This window comes from Ictidomys tridecemlineatus, chromosome 5 (genome assembly GCF_052094955.1).
Source record: "Ictidomys tridecemlineatus isolate mIctTri1 chromosome 5, mIctTri1.hap1, whole genome shotgun sequence".
Classification (NCBI taxonomy): domain Eukaryota; kingdom Metazoa; phylum Chordata; class Mammalia; order Rodentia; family Sciuridae; genus Ictidomys; species Ictidomys tridecemlineatus.
Window position 1 is genome coordinate 63826205 of NC_135481.1, and position 19359 is coordinate 63845563.

Consider the following 19359-nt stretch of genomic DNA (forward strand, 5'->3'; position numbering starts at 1 on the left):
CATTTGCTCACTAAGTTTTTCAGGCATGTAACTCTCATGCATGGCAGAGAACTTCACAGCGAGCCACAGTGAACAGTATTTTATACAACTCATAGGTTCAAGAGACAGGGAAGGAGGATCTGTCATCTGACCCTCTTGGTGGGAGAGGAAACAAATCTTGCAGGGATGGCCTTCCTAGGTCACTCCCAGCTCCCAGTCGCCCTTTGTCTTTCCTCTGTGGCAGGTGGCTAGGAGTCACATCTCCAGATTGGAGCCTCCCAAGATACAGAGTCTGGGAAAAGCTGTGGAACCCTTGATGATTTTCTAAATCAAGACCCATATGGTTCCCCAAAGCCATTTTACCCTTGAAGCCCTTTCATGCTGTCCTTTGTCTTGCTGAAATCTAATCATTGAGGCCTCTCAGTCAGATGAGAACATTCCCACTGGCTGGGCAGGCCCCTTGGAGCAGCTGTCACGTTTGAGCAGCATCTGCTTTCTGACAAGCTTGAAGACAGAATGAAGGACGTCTTTGAGTTTGGGGGACTGTGTTCAATATGCTAGCAGTTCGGTGGCCTGGTGCTGGGGTGGGAGGAGGGGTCATTCCAGATGGGTGAGGATCTTCCCGATTTCAGTCTATGGTCCTTGTGGAGTCCTAAGGCTGCACTGGTTCCCTCAGCCTTTGGCTCCAGCCTTTTCTGGGCAGGGAAACAGAATGAGGCAAAATGCCTGGTGTGTTTTAAATAGATTCTTGCCTGCTGCAGCCAATAAGCCCAACAGCTTGGAAGGTGAGTGACCCTTCCCGAGAGATTTATGTTGCGCCAGTGCTCTTGCCTCCAGCCTGGAACACTGGCCACCCTCGCCCTCCTCCGTCCCCCGCCCCCCCAGCCCTCTACTGTTAACTATCCTCTCCTCTCGCTGCTCTCTGGATGGTTTCTCTTGAGGCCTTTCTGGCTTTAGTATTTGTTCCACTTTTATTGGTTTTCACTCTCTGCTTTTTCTTTCCCTGAAGCTGTTTTTCCTCGTATTCTATCTTTTCATCTCTTGGAGTCTGTTTGTATCCATTCTGCTAAGTACACATCTCCCTCTGCTGCTTGTCTATCATGGCTTTTCTCTTCTCTCTTTTTTATTTTTTTTAACCAGGAATTGAACTCAGGGTCACTTAACCACTGAGCCATATCCCCAGCCCTTTTTAAATATTTTTAAAGACAAATATTTGTAATATTTTAATACTTTGTTTAGGGCTGGGGTTGTGGCTCAGCGGTAGAGCACTCGCCTAGCATGGGCGGGATCCGTGTTCCATCCTCAGCACCATATAAAAAAATAAAGGCATTGTGTTGTGACCATTTACACCTAAAAAATAAATATAAAAAAATATTTTGTTTAGAACTCTTGTTGAGTTGCTTAGGGCCTCGATAAATTGCTGAGGCTGACCTTGAACTCACAGTCCTCCTGCCTAAGCCTCCTGAGCTGCTGGAATTACAGGCGTGCACCACTGTGTCCAGTCCTATCATGGTTTTTCGATGGTCCTCTTGCTCTCACTTTCCACTGCCTCTGGGACACAGCCCAGCCCCTCTTAGGCTTGTGTGCAGTTGGGGAAGCAGGGGAGGTGGCCTGCTGCAGTGTTGGACACTGATACTTGTGATCTGAGGTCACAGTCTGGGCTCCAGCACTGCCAGGGTACCTCAGATTGAGCAAGGATGGTATGCTGTGCCATTTTCAAAAAGGTTCCTTCTGGTAAAGAGAGACTTAGGAGGACCTGTGGGGCCTCTTCTCATCCTATCCACTCACAGAGACCACTTACGAGACCGAGGAGTAACTTTCAGAACATTTTAGATTTGATGTCTGGATTCCCGGGAAGAAGTAATGCAGAGAAAGTTAGTTAATTTTTCAAACTATTAGTGGGCAATTGGCTGTTCATCTTGGAAAGAAGTAGGGCATGGGGGGTGTGGATGGAGAGTGGAAGAACCTACCTGGAGCAATCTCATTTGGGGTACAGTGCCACTCTGAGCAAAACCTCAACCGTGGCAGCTGTTTCTTGGCACTAAGCCAAAAGAGGGGCAGTCCGAAAACAGAGGTCGGGGTGGAAAGTAGGGGACAGCACACATCCTAGGTTGTAAGCAGTAAAGGAGGCAGAAGAGGAAGGCCGTGTGAAGGCTCAATGTGAAAAGCTAATGAGGAGTTGGCACTGGGGAATCAGGAGAGTGGAACCTGGCCAGAGATGCTGCAGCCTACTCGGCTAAGTGGAGGCAGGCAGTGTGAGGGGAGGCCAGGAGAAAAGGGTCCTTCCCCCACTAATCTCTAGCCCTTTTATTCTTTTTTACAGATTTGTCCTCATGTTTTTTTTTAATTTTTTAATTTTTTTAGTCGTAGTTGGACACAATATATTTATTTATTTATTTATTTATATGTGGTGCTGAGGATTGAACCCAAGGCCTCGCACATGATAGGTGAGCACTCTACTGCTGAGCCACAACCCCAGCCCCTCATGTTATATTCACAAAAAAAAAACAAAAACAAAAAAACAAAAAGGACAGTCTTCCTTTGAAAGGGACTCACAAGGGCTGGAGAATTTGAGGCTGAATGAACTGACCCTTTTGCTGGATTCTTAGGCCTCTTTGCCCACCTGGTTGCTGGAGCAGTGAGAGGCAGCCCCTCACTGGGATATGCTGAGGCGAGTCCCTGTGCAGCTTGACAACCCAGCAGAGAGCCCAGGGACAGGGGCCAGCCGTGGGTGTGTGCCCACAGAACCTCTGCAGACTGTAGGGCAGCCAGAGCAGTGGGGCTGTTGGCCAGCCCAGCTGGAGAGCTGGGGTTTGTCTTAGACCTGATCTGAAAGGCGCCTTCAGCATGACTCCAGCTCCAACCCTGGCCTCCTTTCCCCTCAGCAATGGGCTGGACTGAGACCTGTGGTGGAAGAAAGAGAAAGGAGAGCTTTTTTTCTTGCTTAAATTTTAGGGGCTGTGAGTATGGCTCAATGGTAGAACAAACGTGCTTGGCATGAGGCCTTTGGTTAATCCCCAGCACCAGAAAAAAGAAATGTGAAGAGGTAACAAATAGCAAAAAAGAAAAAAAGAAATTCAAAAGGTATACAGGATGTACAATAAAAACATCTCATTCTGCCTCCTCAAGCTCCCCTCCTTGGAGGCATCCCTGGATGTACCAACTTCTTGTATGTTCCTCTACTTTCTCCTTTTTAGATCTGCTGTAATCTGGAAATATTCAGATTCTTGATCATATAGAATGCTTTAAATTGTTTGGGTGTATTCATGTGTATGTAATGTGTATTGAGATCAAATGATGATAAAGAAAATTGTATCTTGGGCTGGGCATGGTGGTGCACACCTGTAATCCCAGCCACTCAGGAGTATCAGGAGTTCAAAACCAGCTCAGCAAATTAGCAAGGCCCTAAACAACTCAGTGAGACCCTGTCTCTATTTCTTTTTTTGGGTACTGGGGATTGAACTCAGGGGCACTCGACCACGGAGCCATATCCCCAGCCCTTTTTTTGTGTGTATTATTTAGAGACAGCGCCTCACTGAGTTACTTAGGGCCTTGCTTTTGCTGAGACTGGCTTTGAACTCACGATCCTCCTGCCTCAGCCTCCCGAGCTTCTGGGATTACAGGTGTACACCACCGGCCCAGCGAGACCTTGTCTCTAAATAAAATATAAGAGTGGGGATGTGGTTCAGTGGTTAAGCATCCCTAGGTTCAATCCCTTATCTGGCCCCCCAAAAAATTGCACCTTAGTTTATTGTTAATAATTCTTGCTACAGCAAGAAATTATTTAAAATAAGTAGAATACGTAGAATCCTAAAATGCTAGCCCTAGAAAGGACCTTCCAAGTACTTATGTACCAAAGTCCTCTTTTAAACATGAGAAAAAGACCCAGATAAGTGACTTTTCCAAGGTCACTAGGATGGTTGATGGCATTCCTGGAACTAAAACCCAGGTTTCCCACCTCCCAATCATCCTTGCTTCCCAAGAACATGCCAAATGCTCCCTTTTTAGGTAGTAATATTTGTAAAGATCTGTTTCAGAGATGGAAGGAAAAACAAATGATTAGAGACAGGAAAAGAAATCACGAATTCCAAGAGAAAGGTGAAATAAAATTCCAATTAAAAAATGGACCACACACACATCCCCACACATGCACACATGGCAGAGGACAGAGGCTGTGGGCTGAGTCAATTGTCCACCTCTTCTGCTGCACTCCAGGCTGAGATGGGGCCAGGTGGACTGTGAACAGTAGCATGGTGCCACCCTCTGCTGAAGGATGTGCAGCCTTCAACCTACTGTCACTGCAGAAAGCAGTGGCAGGTATGTTCTTGTCTGGTAGGAAGAAAAAATGTCACCCTAGACCAAGTTGTGCATGGACACAAGGCAGGGATGTCAAGGTAGAAGGGAAGAGGTAGGAAGAGTTGCCTTATTACTCTACCTTGGAGCTCTGCCATCACTGGCTCCCCAAGCATGGACAGCCCCGCTGTTTACACCACCTGCCAGGAAGACGCTCCCCAAGACCTACATGCTGATAAAAGGATAGGATGCTTTTAAATTTCCTTTTTCTACTCTGGCATCAGCTCCAGATATGTGAACAATTTTGGTGTCCAAGCCAGATTGATGGGCCTTTTGATGGCTTCAGAGGGTGGCTTCACTGAGAGGGGACATGTATGACTGTAAACGCTGGTTGTAAAACCCTCAATTGCTTTGAAATGGTAAATTTCCAGGCAACACGGATCTGGTATTACACGCCTCCTGCATTAACAGCTTTTTCTTCCTGTTCAATTATTTTGACTGGCCATGGAGTAGAAATTACACTTCAGCATATATCGATGGATATTTTCAGCATGGCTAAGAGCTTCAAAATTTATACCAACCCCAGGAAAGGTCCTTTAATTTCTGCTTCACAGTTTCACAAGGAAAATGGAAGTATCAATTACAGGCACCATTAGACTGAAGGAATGTAGGATCATGGGTCTCTTCAACTCAAATTCTCTCTAGTCTTACTCCTGGCCTCTTCAATATTGAGCCAAAGTTTGTTCTAAGCCTCAGATCTAAAGGCCCATCCTCAAATAAAGAAGGCCCTTGAAAAGAAATGAGTATGCCTGTAGGGAATACACCTGTAATCCCAGCTATTCAGGAGGCTGAGGCAGGAGGATTGCATGTTTGAGCTCAGCCTCAGCAACTTAACAAAAACCATCTCAGAACAAAAAATAAAAAGGCTGGGGATGTAGGCTCAGTCTCATTCAATCTCCTGGATTCAATCTCCCAAACTCTCACATATCTTAGCCACTTTTGTTTGTTCCATTTCTTGGACTTACCTGCTTACCTGTCCTTCAAGGCTCTGCTCTCAAATGTCTTCCAACTTGTACAGTAGAGCTGTAGAGCCCTGTCTAATCCTGTGACTGTTTACACATATTTCTCTAATGTCAATTACTGAATCCCCCAGATGCTATGACCAGATATTGTTCATTTTTTTATTCCTATGCTAGAAGTGCCTGGCACCTTCTAAGTATTCAAAAGGAAATGAAGGGACCCCAACAGGCAACAAGCACTGGCTTCACCATCTGAGGCCTTTTTGGCATTTTCTCAGAGTGGCAAGAAGCAGCAGCTTCCCACCCTCGATATTCATTCATTCATTGATTTACTCCACACAGATTTAGTACATGCTGCCAAGACGCCCAATATTGTGCTGGGAACTCATGATACACAAAAGGCTTCCAGGCCTTGCTCAGAGGCACTTCCATTCAAGGCAGAGAGACAGGAGTGTGGTAGGCCTTGGTCTGGCATCTCTGTGGGCCATCTGGTCTGCTCTGAGAACCTTTGCCATTCAGCTCTGCAGAGGCTGTGTAGAAAGGAGGTGGTAGAGGTGGGAAGGTCAGGGGCCTTGGAAAAGGCTCTGCCTCTGGGACCAGTTCTGCTAACCACTAGCTTCATTTGTGCATTTCTTTTTTTTACTTTTCTTTCTTTTTTTTTTTTGGTATGAATTTCTTGCTGGTAGTAAAGAGCATTTGACACTTTTTTTTTTTTTTTTAGTACCTGGGATTAAACCCAGGGGTGCTTAACCACTGAGCCACATCCCTACTCTTTTTTTATATTTTATTTAGAGACAGGTTCTGAGTTTCTTAGGACCTCACTAAGCTTGCTGAAGCTGACTTTGAACTCTCGATCCTCCTGCCTCAGCCTTCTGAGCTGCTGGGATTATAGGTGTACACTAGAGCTCAAAGCTACAGAGCTTAAAGCCTCTGCAGTCCTGTTACTCCCAAATGCAGAAGCTGGGTCATTATGATCAGCAATAACCATCATAGTTCTGCCATTGCCCAACAGAATCAGGGTCACTCCTTCCATGACTTCTGATGGGACCACAAAAGACTTTCTCACCTCCTCATCTTGAGGGCAGCTCATGAATAGAACCCTTGAGGGAGGACCTATAGCCCCAGCTATCGGGAGGCTGAAGTGGGAGAATCACTTGAGCCCTAGAGTTTAAGACCAGCCTAGACAACACAGTGAGATCTTGCTTTTAAAAATTAAGATAAAAAAAGAACACCCAAGGGCTGGGGTGTAGCTCAGTGGTAGTGCATTTGGCCTGGGTTTGATCCCGAGCACTGCAAAAGAAAACAAAAATCACAAAAACAGAAAAAGCCTTGCCCTGTTAGAGTTTACAGTTTAGTGGCAGAAACCAGTGATAAAAAGCCAAGGTTATCAGACAAGTTGAATTGAGAATAAGACTGGAAGTTCCTTTCAAAGAGCCAGGTCCTAGCTGAGCACGGTGGCTCATGCCTGTAATCTAGTGGCTCACGAGGCTAAAGCAGGAGGATCGCCAGTTCAAAGCCAGCCTCAGCAATTTAGTGAGGTCCTAAGCAACTCCATGAGACCCTGTCTCTAATAAAATACAAAAAAAGATTGGGGATGTGGCTCAGTTGTTAAGTGCCCCTGGGTTAAATTCCTGGTACAAAAAAAAAAAAAAAAAAAAAAAGCCAAGTCCTGCCTTCCATCTATAACAGTTCATAGAAACTTACAGATACCTTTTCCTGGGAAGACAATTGGCGCATTAAGTGTGATCAGCTGGCAGTGGGCAGCATACATCTACTGGATGGCTGTGACTTTGTAGGCATCAGTCTCATCTGTAAAATGGGGGCTTCAGGACCTTCTTCACAGGTCCTGTATTCTGTGATCCCATATCGGCATAGCATGTGTTGCCTGGTTATGAACATTCTGTACCCCTACCAGCCTCTCTTCTGCTTAGGACAGACATGGGCAGGGCTGGGAATCCAACAGGTGTCTCCCCTATGTCCTGGGGGCTTGCTGCAGCAGCAGACAGGACAAGACACTTCTGAGCTGGCACAGGTCTAAGAGTATTGGACACAAAGAGGTGGGGCGCCCTGCTCTGTGCCTCTCTCCTCCACCCTGCCTTAGTGTGCCCAGCAGAGGCTCTGGAAAAGGCATCCACCCACCTGTTGGGCAGGACAGTTCACCCTTATCAGACCTTAGGTGTGGCTTGTGCTCTGTTCTTGGCAGCCATGGCAGCAGTCCCCTTCGTGTTCTCTGGGCAGGCCCTTCAGGAGTCCCTTCTCACCCCCAGAGCATGTCTGTGGGAGCGGGTCTCCAACAGATTGGGGTGGTTACTAGGCACTGAATTTCATTGTCTTTCCCAACAGAGCTTCAAGTAAGGGCTAACACCCTCATATTACAGTTGAGGAAACTCAGGCTGGGAATTTGCTCACTCTCCTCTTCTGTGACATAATTAGCATTTGAATTGAGTTGTCCAGCTGCACATCAACTGGGGTCCCAGCTTACCCCAGGCCAGCTTTGGTGGCCTTAAAAGAGAAGGTGAACTGAGCTTGAGAGAAATAGCAAACAGGGGAACATGCCTAAGAACTAGAAGTCTAAAATGGCTCAGCTAGAGGGAATCTGAGAGCATGTCTCTGTATCCCTTCTTTTACAGAGGAGAGGACAGGCCCAAAGTGACGGGAGACCTCTGCACATAGAACTCTTAAGCACCCTGCAGACTGCCTTGCACCTGTGTCCACACACTGACATTGAAAATGGCTCAGGATTTAAACCCCGCTCTACCACTGACCTGCTGTCTGACTCCAGGCAAATAATTAAACGAGCCCTGTGAAGTGTCAGGGTCCTTAGCTGCAGGTGGGGATGGTAATCTTGAACTCATCTCAAGAGCATGAGAACTTTAGAGATAGGACATGCGGAATGTAGGCATGGGGGCTGGCTGGCACTTGGGAGGTCCTGAGTAAACTGTAGCTAATACAATTACTCTTGTTTTTAAAGTTCAATGAACACTAGGAATCAGCAAATCTCTTAGGGATGGCTTTGATCTGTCATTCTGCTGGGATCCACTCTAGGACCAGAGAGGAAACAAAATTCATTGTTATCTTTGATCACTGAAATCTACCTCAGACTCAGTTTTGGGCCCATTTGTGATTCAAATCTGGAAGGATGACCATAGTTTGTAGCCAAGGTGGCAGTTTCTAGTCCCCAGTTCTGCCAGAGTGCCTGTGGCTTAAGGCACATCAGTCAACCTCTGTGTCAAATTTCAGTCAGTTAAATGAACATAGTGACTTCCAGCCCTCTTTTACTTCCATCCCCAGGGAAGTGCCCATCTGAGGGCTATTGTGCAGTCTAACACCTTCACGAAGGGCTATGCCCCTCTGGTAGAGGGTGAGGGAAGTTTTATCTTAGGGACAGAGCTGCCAGATAATGACAATTGGCCTCCACTTATTCCTGGGGAATAAGTGGTGAGACTTGTAGAAACCCTGCCAAATTCCATCTTCCCCCTCCCTCACCTCATGGAGCCACCAGAAAGCCCTCTGCCTAATATCAGCCTGGCATCGCCCAGCTTCACCTCCCATACCCAGGGGTGAGTTTTTCAAGTTGAGGGGATGCCTTTGGACCCCACATCCTTTCACCTGGTTCTCTCAAGATCAAAGGCAACCAGACATGCATTGGCAGGCTGGGATGCAGGGAGCAACCTATGGCAACTAGAGGGCTGGTCCCTAGTCCTCCCACCTGGCTGACCTCCTGATAAATCACCTGTGTTAAAAGGCGGCACCAAGAGAGCAGCTCCCTTTCATTTTCATAGTTGAGATGTCTGTGGAGCCTGGTGCCTAAAGAGCAACATCATCTCCCCTGGCCTCACACAGATGCTGTGACACTGGATCTGTCCCATGATTCCTGTGAAATCAGGCAGTGGCTTCACAGTGATTTTCTCTATCCGTGCAAATGAATCCTGGGTACTAGGTAGTTTGATTGAACTCCCCAGGTGAGAGAGACCTGGGACAGGACCCAGGCATCTCTGTCCTCTTGCCTGTTGTTTATGATGGCCACACAGACTATTCCTAAGACTCCCTGCTATTTTCATAGACCCACTTTGGTGTGTTCTCTATTTTGTTGGGTCACCTCCCTGATTGGGCCATTTGGGGAATTGTCTAGGTATCCTCATGATCAGTCTTTTGAGTCAAGGTATCATAATTGTGATGATAAGTCTTCTGGGAAAATCAAGTGGAGTTTCTTCCCTTTCCCTAAATAGAAACGTATCAAGCATCTATTATGTTCACTTCCAGAATGATGGAGAAATAGATGGAGAAACAGAGAAACACCTCCTTATTCACTTCCATGCCTCAGGGTGGTGCTGACAGTGTGAGTGAGGGAGGACTTGACGCTGTGACCTCACTGCCTGATTCCCCAGGTGGCTTCATTTGGAGCCCTGACCCTACCTGAGTCTTCAGAAGAGCCATAATACCCAGCAGCATCAACAGGAAGCAAACTCCCTGCCCACTGTTCCTGGCATTTAAGGATCTCCTGAGTCCAGACCAGCCCAATCTTCCAGCCTCAACTCCCACCAAACCCTTACCAGGTCCGGCGCTATCTCCTTAACACAAATGCTTCCATCCTCTGGACCTTTGCTGGGGCAGCTATTCATGATCCTGCCCTCCCCTCCCCCTTCTGCCTCTTAAGGATTTATTCGGACTTCTCTAAGCAGCTTTCCTGGCAACTAAAAGAAGACCGCCTTGCAATAAATTATTTCTCTTTCTGTGATCCTTACTTCATCGTTTCCCATTTATTCATTGAGTGTCGGCCTGTACCCCCACCCTGGGCTGGTCTCCTAGGGCTAATCTAGCCCACCTGGCCTTTTGTCAGGAGAGAGTAGTTCACACATGATTGTCACCGCCTCCAGCACCGGCGCAGAATCTCAGTGATGTGTCTCTCACCACCGTGTTTTGCACTTTGTCGAAAAGTGTCAGATGGCTTGTAGAAGAGTGTCAGATGGTTTGTAGACTGGGCTCTTCCTACTAATTAGTCATGTGACCTCTGGGGAATCGCCGGGCCATTCTGGCTTCTGTTTTCTGATGAAACAGTGATGAAGATACCTCAGAGTTATCCAGGGGACAGCGAGGCAGGATGTAGGAAAGTGTCATAAAAGCCCGGAACCCCGGGCCAATGAAAGATGTACACTGATTGTATCTCCATTCTCCTCGCCCTCGCTGCGAGACAATGTCGCTCCCCCTTCGCTCTCCCCGAATGTCAAGTGCACCAGCTTCCAAACCTTCCTCTGGGCGGCTCCCCCACGGATCGGAATCTAGGCTGTGGAGGGTTCCAGTGTAAACTCAGGACACCTCTCCTCCCTGCCACCCTTTCCCAAGGACTCGCGAAACACACCTAGAACCCCTCGCCGGAGCGCAATTCAGAGCGCCGCCCGGAACTGCAGCTCCACTGCGTGGGCCAAGGCCGGGGGTCGCGCATTTCTGGTCGGTGACTCAGGGCCTCTTGGTCCGGGGGTGGGGTGGGTAGGCGGGACCCACTAGGGCCGCGCGGGGGCAGCGCCGGGCAATCGGTCGGCGAGCGGTGGGAGACCAAGCTGGCTCCGACCCGTCGCCATTCCGCCGCGGGCGTCTGTCTCGCCAGGTCCCCGAGCGCAGGAGGAAGGCCCGTGCTACTTTCCATTCCCGGCGCTCCTTTACGGGTGCGCAGCGGCCCGGGCCGCCAGCAGCAGCTGGAGCGCGGATGAGGCTCTGCGCGCGAATGAATGGGCGCCCGGGGGAAGCGCGGGCTGAAGGGCATTAGGACCGTGAGGATCGCTCCGCGCTCCTGTCTCTCCCTATCACAACCCCCCCCCCCACCTCTCTCCTTTTTCTGCTCTGCAGGACTGAGCAGCCTGGCGCAAGCGAAAACAAACAGCTGGGGCTGGTAGCGCCCCCGCCCCGGCCTCGAGAGCACGCCGGACCCGGCTCCCACCCTGGGCGCCCGGCCGCCCACCATGAGGAAGATCCGAGCCAATGCCATCGCCATCCTGACCGTAGCCTGGATCCTGGGCACTTTCTACTACTTATGGCAGGACAACCGAGCCCACGCAGCCTCCGGCGGCCGGGGCGCGCAGAAGACCGGCGGGAGGCCAGAGCAGCTGCGCGAGGACCGCACCATCCCGCTCATTGTGAGTACGCCCGGCGCGCCGGGCGGCCGGCCGGCGGGGGAGCCGCGGCGCGCGTCCTGCCCCCGCGCAGCAGCCCAGGGCGCGGGGCCCGCCGCGCCAGGCCGGCTTTGTATACGTTGGAGCATTCCTATTTGTTGTTATGGCAACCTCTGCTGGTCCGGCGGGGCCAGGGTGCATGGATGGAGGGAGGGTGACAGTGGGTGGGGGTTGGGAGAAAGTGCTGCAAGTTTGGTGGGCCCTGCGTGCACGCGCGACTGGGAACGTGGCGGATCTCCCGGCTCTGCGCAGCCGGGGCTGGGGGCTGAGGGGCTGCGGGTGCCTTGCCAGGGGGAGAAAGCAGCTGGCCGTTGAGCGCAGCGATCAGGCGGTGGAAACCGCGCAGCTGAGCGCGTAGGTGGCGGTGCGCATTGGTTCTCCAGCCTCCTGGGGATAAAGGACATCGGGTGGGGGCGTGGGTAGGGAAGGGTCGCTAAGTGCTGCTTCTCATCCGGATCAACTTGGACCTTTTTCTTTGGCATTGACACCCTTCCAAGGGGCTTCTGTGGGTCAGGGAAGCGTCTTGTACTATATGCGCCCTGCACCCCCAACCTTAGTGTTCACACTACAGTTGAGCCGGCTGTGTCCGCGCCTGGACTCGGCGATTCCTTCGCATGGGGTCAGCTCCGGGACGGCTTAGCAAGCAGGGAAACAAAGGCTGTGTGGAATGGTTTGGGCTTTGGTGGAGCTGCGGGGCCCTAGGCGCTCTGGGGACCCCGGCGGTGGCTTGCGGAGCCCCAGCCGTCCTGCAGGGGGCGTTCCTGTCGCCGCCTTCGCCCGGGCACGGGGTGACAGCTTCTTGTGGCCAGGCAGGGGCACCTGTTGAAGCCGGAGACTCTGGGATCCGCAGAGAGCGCACTTCAACGCGTGCGTTCTGGTGCGTTCTTCCAACAGGGGCCAGTGGTGAACGAGAGTCTCTGACTACCCTCCCGACAGACTGATGGCCGCGGCAGCCTGGGGGAGCGAGGACCAGGAAGCAGAGTGGAGCCGGAGTAGGGGATTGGGGGAGGGTGCAATCCTGACGCGGAAAGATCTGGGCCTGGGAGAGGCGGGGTGAGCAGCTCCTCGGGGAGGTACAAGATCAGGAGAGCTGAGCTTTGTTATCGACTAGCGTACTAGACTAGCGTACTTATCCAAAGGTGCCTCAGAACTCCAGGAACATGAAGCAATCGGTGGACCACTCTCATATTCCCATCCTGCCCCAGATTCCACTCTTGTTACCCACCTGGGAAGAAGTGAAAATCCTCAGCAAAGGAACCATTATTTCTGCAAAGGAACCTGACCTTTGCAGAAATAATGGGTTATGAACTTTATCCTAGATCCCAGTCTGGATGCATCTGTGGGGGCAAGCCTATTTAAGTGGAGGGTTTCCTTTTGAGCTCTGGATCCTTTCCCTAGGACACTCTTTCCAAAGCACTTGACAGTGTTTGGACTGAAAGCCTGGAGGAAAAGCCTCCTGTGTCAAGACCCCAGAGTGCTGAAGTCTAGGTTACAACTGGAACCAGCCAGACCAGTAGTGGCCCCAGACCCCAGGGAGCTCCCACACTGCCCTCATCCTAGCTGCCTTCATCTGGGAGAACTAGCCTGGTCTCAGGGAAGGCCAGCCTGGGGCCAGGAGGGGAGATGCAAGCTGGCCAGATGCTGGTGACTGATGGGAGGAGGCTCTGAGTTGGAAGGGGGAAAAGGCCAAGGGAAGGTATGGAGGGAGAGAGAGGGCACGGTTAAGTCACCCAGACCCTCTTCTGCAGAACCATGACCCTAACCTTGCTGGGGCATCTCTCTCCTGCTTCCTCCCACGTGTGTGCCCTGAAGTGGGGACACTGCTGGAGGAATACAACCCTTGTTTTGAGGGGTAGGAATTAGTGGTGGGGGGAATGTGCTGGCCAGCATCTTCTTGCCCCTCCTTATCACCACAGGTGTTAACTTGCTGCAGGTAAGTAAAGGGCTGAGATCTGGAAGCTAAGTTTAAAAGAGTAAAAGAGGATCAGGAAGACACCTGGGAGCCTGGAAGAGAAGGTATAGGAAGAAAGGGAGAGTAATAATATCAGGGGTCAAAGTGACTGAGCCTTCTCTGGCCACTTAAGCACACAGCCAGCTCCTTCTCCGTTCTTAAGCTTTATCTCTGGAAGTTTTTTCCGTCAGCATCAGTGCCAATCACACACTGCCCTTAACACTGCCTGGTCTTATATTCCTATCTTTGAGTTAATTCCCTTCTGAGTAGTTCTAAAGCGAGCGTAAATTCTGCATGCAGGGACTGTGTTGGAAGCTCCTGGCATCTCCACATTGGTGAACACAACAAGTCCTAATAAGAACTTCTTTTGCAAAGAAGTGCAATAGCGTTCTGGCCCTTTTCTGAGAGCAGTCAATGGTCGAAGCTTCAGATACCCTTGATATTTCTTTGCAAGTCCACCCTGACTGTAAGTAAGGAGGTAAGGAAATGCAAGATCATGCATCTTCAGGAGTGGAATCCTTTGTTCAACTTGAAAGGGGCAGGTGCAGCTGGGGAATTGTTCTCCCTGGAATTGTAGCCACTGACTGTCCTTGCCATTTCAGGCAGGTCAGAATGTTGCATGTGGATTTTCAGATTCTTAGAGAATGAGGTGGCCAGTCCTGATTTCAGAAGCAGAGCAAATTCAGACAAGCGTCATCATCACTCCCCTGGGGAATCAAAGAGCTGAGCCGGAGAAGGGAAGGGCTGTGTAACAGGCTGCCCAGGCGGCAGCTCTGCCTTCTTGCTGTCTGGATTGTTTGAAGCCAGCCAAGTTCCTTCTGGACTTTGGAGACACTTGTTTGGCATTGTGGGGTGTTGGCATGGCAACTGTATGGCCCGATTTCTCTGGGAGGTCCTGAGTTTTAATATTCGGTTTCTGCTGTCAGCCCCTGTATCACAAATTCTGAGGTGAAAATTTGGTTATAGGATTTGCAAAACTAAAGGGAGATCCTGATTCCATCATTTCTTTAGCTGCTAAGGATGGAGCAAGGTTTGCAACTTTTCTATGTTGTGTTTCATGGACAAGGCAGTATACTGGGGACACATCTCTTGAATCTACACTGATGTACACTGTCAAGAACACCACCTAATGCAGGAGGCAGAACAGACATGCTGGGATCTTGAGCTGCCCCGTGGGGGAGAACATTGTGATTGTTTTGGTTTTGGACACAGGTTTTCCATATGCCCATTCTCTAACAGGCAGGCATGGGAGGCCAAGGTGTTATATGGACTTTTAGTTTATTGGAAAATACTACCCATTATGGGTGTCTTCAGCAGAGGTATACTCATTTGCAACAACAACCATCCTCAAATGTCAAACCATGAGAGATTTGGGCAAGAGTTTTCCTAAACTGGAGTTTCTTATCCTGAAATTGAGATACTGCTCAGTGACCATGGACAAAATATCGACCATCACTGGATCTTGGTTAATCCGAGTGTTAAGTTTGGGTTGAATGATTGGCAGCCTTTGTTGATGCTTTGATAAACCAGTGATAGTTTCATTGTTGAAGTAAGGAAAGGGCTTTAAGGAAGTTCTCCTGCAGGATGCTATAAGGTCTAGGCCATGGAGGGACACGCCCCTGTCAGGAGAAGTTTCCAGTCACCCTCAGGCTTTTCAGGGATCTCCACCTACCTAGTAGGAGGGGGACACCAATGATGGCTTTACTGACACTGTTCTCTGAAAGCAGAGGATTCAATAAGATCGGGATGAGTTTATATTTATAATGTGTGCATTTTGGTGTCACGGGAATATGATTTGCCTAAATGACAAGATGATATTTAATTTATCTAGATGCCACACTAAAGAAAGTGGCTGGGGAGGGAGAAGCACAAACACCCACAATTCCCTTTGCCAAAAGGTTCTGATTTAAAGGGCCGGTTTCTGGTCAATAGGGTCTGTCCCTGGGCTGTTGTTTTTAAAACAGTATCTTTATTTTGTTTACTTATTTTTATGTGGTGCTGAGGATTGAACCAGTGCCTCACATGTGTGAAGCAAGCGCTCTGCCACCGAGCCACAACCCCAGCCCTTCCCTGGGCTATTTTTGAGATCTCCCTGTGGGACATGGGGACAGCTCAGAGACATCTATATCTGGAGGGGGTGTTGACAGCCCAAGAGCCCCTTCCCAGGAAACCAGAAGCCCCAGGGCACAGGATTGGTCTGAAGGTGCTTCTTCTCCTGACAGCCCCTTTATTTCTGTGCTATGACAGTAATACCCCCACCAGCTGCTCTGAGGGCCATGGGAGTGGCTTTGTTCTCTGGTGGCTGTGTTAGCTCAGAAAGCAGAGGAAACCCTTGGGTATAGAAATGCCAGTGAAAGGTAGACATGGAGGAGACCCTGGTGGGTAGGGCTAAGCCGAGCTACCCTGGGGGCTGTCTTGCTTTATAATGGAGGCAATCCCTCCAGGGTCAGAGGGGAGCACAGAGCCAAGCAGTTCATTACAGTGACAAGATTGGAGCTTCATACCCTGCCTGCTTCTTAAGGAGACCTGAAGCACCTTCCTCATGAGTAGCAGGACAAAAACACAGGAGGCCAAACAGATTCAGGACTTGAGTCTTCTTCGAAGAGGCAGGGGAGTCAAGCCTCCAGATGGGTGTCAAACAGTGATTATATTTGGGCAGTAAATTCAGTTCACATCATCAGACAGCATGCTTGCCTGGTACCGTAACTGACAGTGTATGGCCCTCTTTGAAAACCGATTCAAGCGACTTGTCTCTGAACACCTGTGGTCCTTGATCATCTATACCTGTCTAGCCTTCCTAATAGCCATTTACTCTGTAATATATTTATGGCAGTTACATTCATTGGATACTTTGACGCTGTATAAATATTTTACAAGGTTTACTTCTGAATTCCCTCAATAACCTAATAAGCTAGGTATCATTTTTAGGTCCAGTAACATATGAGTGAACTGAGGCTCACTCATAGCTAGTGAATACATTGGAAACCAGATGTGTCTTATTCTACACACGTCTTTTCTCTGGAGCATCTTCAGGGGAAGATTCAAGTCTGATGGATCGTCAGCCCTCCATCTCTTGTAGGTTTCACATCTGTGGATTCAAACAACTGTGTGGCGCATGCCTATAATCCCAGTGGCTTGGGAGGCTGAGGCAGGAGGATAGTGAGTTCAAAGCCAGTCTCGGCAACTTAGTGAGGCCCTAAGCAACTCAGCAAGATGCTGTCTCTAAATAAAATATTAAAAAGGGCTGGGGATGTGGCTCAATGGTTAAGCCATCCCTGGTACCAAAAAAAAAAAAAAAAAAAAAGGAGAAAGAACATTGCATCCGTACCAAACATGTAGACTTTTCCCCCTTGCCATTAGTCCCTAAACAATACAGTAGAGCAACTGTTTACAAAATATTTATATTATGTTAGGTATTATAAGAAGCTAGACATGATTTAGGCATACAGGAGGATGTGCATAGGTTAGATGCAGATACTTGCCATTTTGTATAAGGGATTTGAACATCATTGGATTTGAGTACCCTGGGGTGAGTCCTATTACTGGGCTTCCTTTCAGATTCCTAGGGATAACTATCAGTGAGTCTCTCCTGAAGCCCCTAGAGCAGCACTTTCCTTTGTCTTCACTCCAGAAGCATTTGTTGGAGGAAAAATGCAAAAAACAAACAGAACAAAATGCTAACAGGTTGGGGATTTTTTTCTCCTTCAACATTTTCTATAATAAGCATTTATTAACATTATAATGGTAAAGTCAATATCATTATTTTTTAAATATTTGCTGACTGATTAGAATCACTCTTGACTCCTCAATTAAAATAGAAACTTCTGCACATGTTATACACTGTGATTCTCTCATCAATGCTGAGCAGTGAGCCAACATCAAAGGCAGAGGACTTATTTGAATTATTTGGTGGAGTTCCAGGGAATAGAGCTGGTAAAAGTTATAGGGAGAGAGATTTCTTTGCAGCAGAAGGAAAACTTCTTTACAGAACGAACCAAACACTGGAGTGGTACAAAGGCTGGCCCAGTCTCTCTATAGGCCCTCCCTGTCAGTAGATAAGCGCTTCCCACAGTACAAAGAGTTCAAAAATTCTTGAAACCATTTAAATTCTCATGAGGAATCAACTGGGACCCACCTGCTTCTGTCTTTCCCTGAAATACCATCTCGCAGAGCCAGGCAGCCCCCTTCTGCTAAACTAGAAACTGAAGGTATCTGTGATGTACACATGTGCATACAGAAGTGGCTCTAGGTGGACTTCAGACATCTCAATCATCTAAGACCTCAAGGAAGCTACGAAGATCTCTGTGCAGGGCATTGATAGCAGGAGACAGGCATGGAACTTGCCAGAGGCCACAGCTTGGAAATCAACATTGTTCCGAAAAATCAGTTCAAGTTTGCCCTTCTCCTGGCAACCTTTAACTTTTCCTTGGTTACAAATCCAGCAGATTAGACGAAGGTGAGGGAATTGCTAGGAGCTGCTGTCCATGCTGAGAAATGACAGCTGACAGCAAAGGACCAGGCCAAAAAGGGCCATGTGAGATGGGAGGCTGGAGGCATTATTCCCTCTCTCCATGCACATACTGGTCAGAATGCCGAAGGCATCATTTATTCATTCTCTTGACAATTATTGACCAAGCACCTACTATGTGCCAGGACTGTTAACCGCACTAGGAATAATAAAATAGAAATAGAAGTGGAATAAGCTAACATTCTAGTTGAGGGAAACAGAAAATAAACACATCAACATGATTTATTAGGCAGTGGGGAATGCTATGAAAATAAAATAAAGCAATCTAAGAGGGCTGAAAGATGAGGGATGAATGGCCAGGAAGGGTTTCTCAGGTAAGCTGTGTCCTGAATGGAAGGAGAGTGTGAGCCATACAGACGTGAGAGAGTATGCCAGACAGCCTCAGGTCCTCCTGGGTTCAACCAGCACTGAAAAGAAAAAAAAAAAAGATCCAGAGAGCCACGCAAGGTCCAGGCCACTGTCCCAAGGGTGTATGCTTGGTGTCCTTGGCTGGGGCAACCTGAGCAAGCGGCACAGCAGTCAGTGCTGGTGGTCAGGTTATTAGGCCTCAGAGCCGCGGAACAGACAGGCTCAGACACACTCCTGAATCATCAGGAAGTGACAAATTATATTCCGTGTACAGGCGTGGTAAGTCAGGGAACTATGTCATTCATTTCAGAAAAATTTCCAGCAAGATGATCAAATTTATTTGTAACTGTTGGTTCTTAATGTTCTGTGGCTTGGAACACTTTGTTCCCTTATAATGTGTGATCAATGAGGTCCTTGTGTGTTTTGTGTGTGTCGTAGGTGGAGTGTGTGTGATATGTGTCTGTGCCTCACGTGTGATGTGTGTGGGTGTGTGCATGATATGTGTACCATGTGCGTTTGTGTGGGCTATATGTAGTGTGTGTGAGCTGTGTGTTTTGTATGTGTGTATGTGACTGGTGAGGGGGAAGGGAGGAAGCTGGTGCCTGAAGAGATTTAAGGGACAAAAGATAATGGGTCCCTTGTTGAAATATTGGAGTGGGGGGGATGGGGGAGGACTCTGACTTTGTGGGAGGGAGGATTCCTCTCCCTGGTGGCACCTGATCACATCTGCCTTTGTTTCCTGATTCGGTTTGCAGTGGGCTCTTCAGGTCCAGCTGAAACTCTGGAGATGGTTTTCTGGGAATGTGGTACTTGGAATTCTTTCCCCTTCTGTTCAAGCAGAGCCCCTGACCACCAAAGCCTTCCTCAGACCCCACAGTGGGTACCTGTGCAGCCTGAGGCCTGGCAGGACCTGGGACTCCAGGCAGCATTTTTTCAGCCCTGTGTGGTTGCAGGAGCTGCTGGGTTCCTTGAGGCTCAAGTGCCCGGGTGACTGGTCTGATGTGGCTTCATGTGTCCCTGGCAAGCCGCAGGTGCTTTGTTTTTGTGGTTCAGGTCACGCGTGCCCCGTCGCAA

At 48.9% G+C, this 19359-nt stretch overlaps 1 protein-coding gene across 4 annotated transcripts in view; it reads left to right on the plus strand.

Moving 5' to 3' along the window:
• The first annotated feature begins 10474 nt into the window (after nucleotides 1-10474).
• Galnt16 (polypeptide N-acetylgalactosaminyltransferase 16) overlaps nucleotides 10475-19359 on the plus strand; it is a 113603-nt gene continuing 104718 nt past the window's right edge. The window contains exons 1-2 of one of the 4 annotated variants that reach the window (XM_040276357.2): nucleotides 10475-10739; nucleotides 11136-11422. In XM_040276357.2, coding sequence (XP_040132291.2) covers nucleotides 11249-11422 — 174 coding nt within the window. In that variant the 5' untranslated portion in view covers nucleotides 10475-10739; nucleotides 11136-11248. Of the gene's footprint in view, nucleotides 10740-10829; nucleotides 10955-11135; nucleotides 11423-19359 lie in introns of those variants that run through there. The other 3 variants (XM_078050120.1, XM_013357525.4, XM_040276356.2) reach the window with 3 other exon arrangements.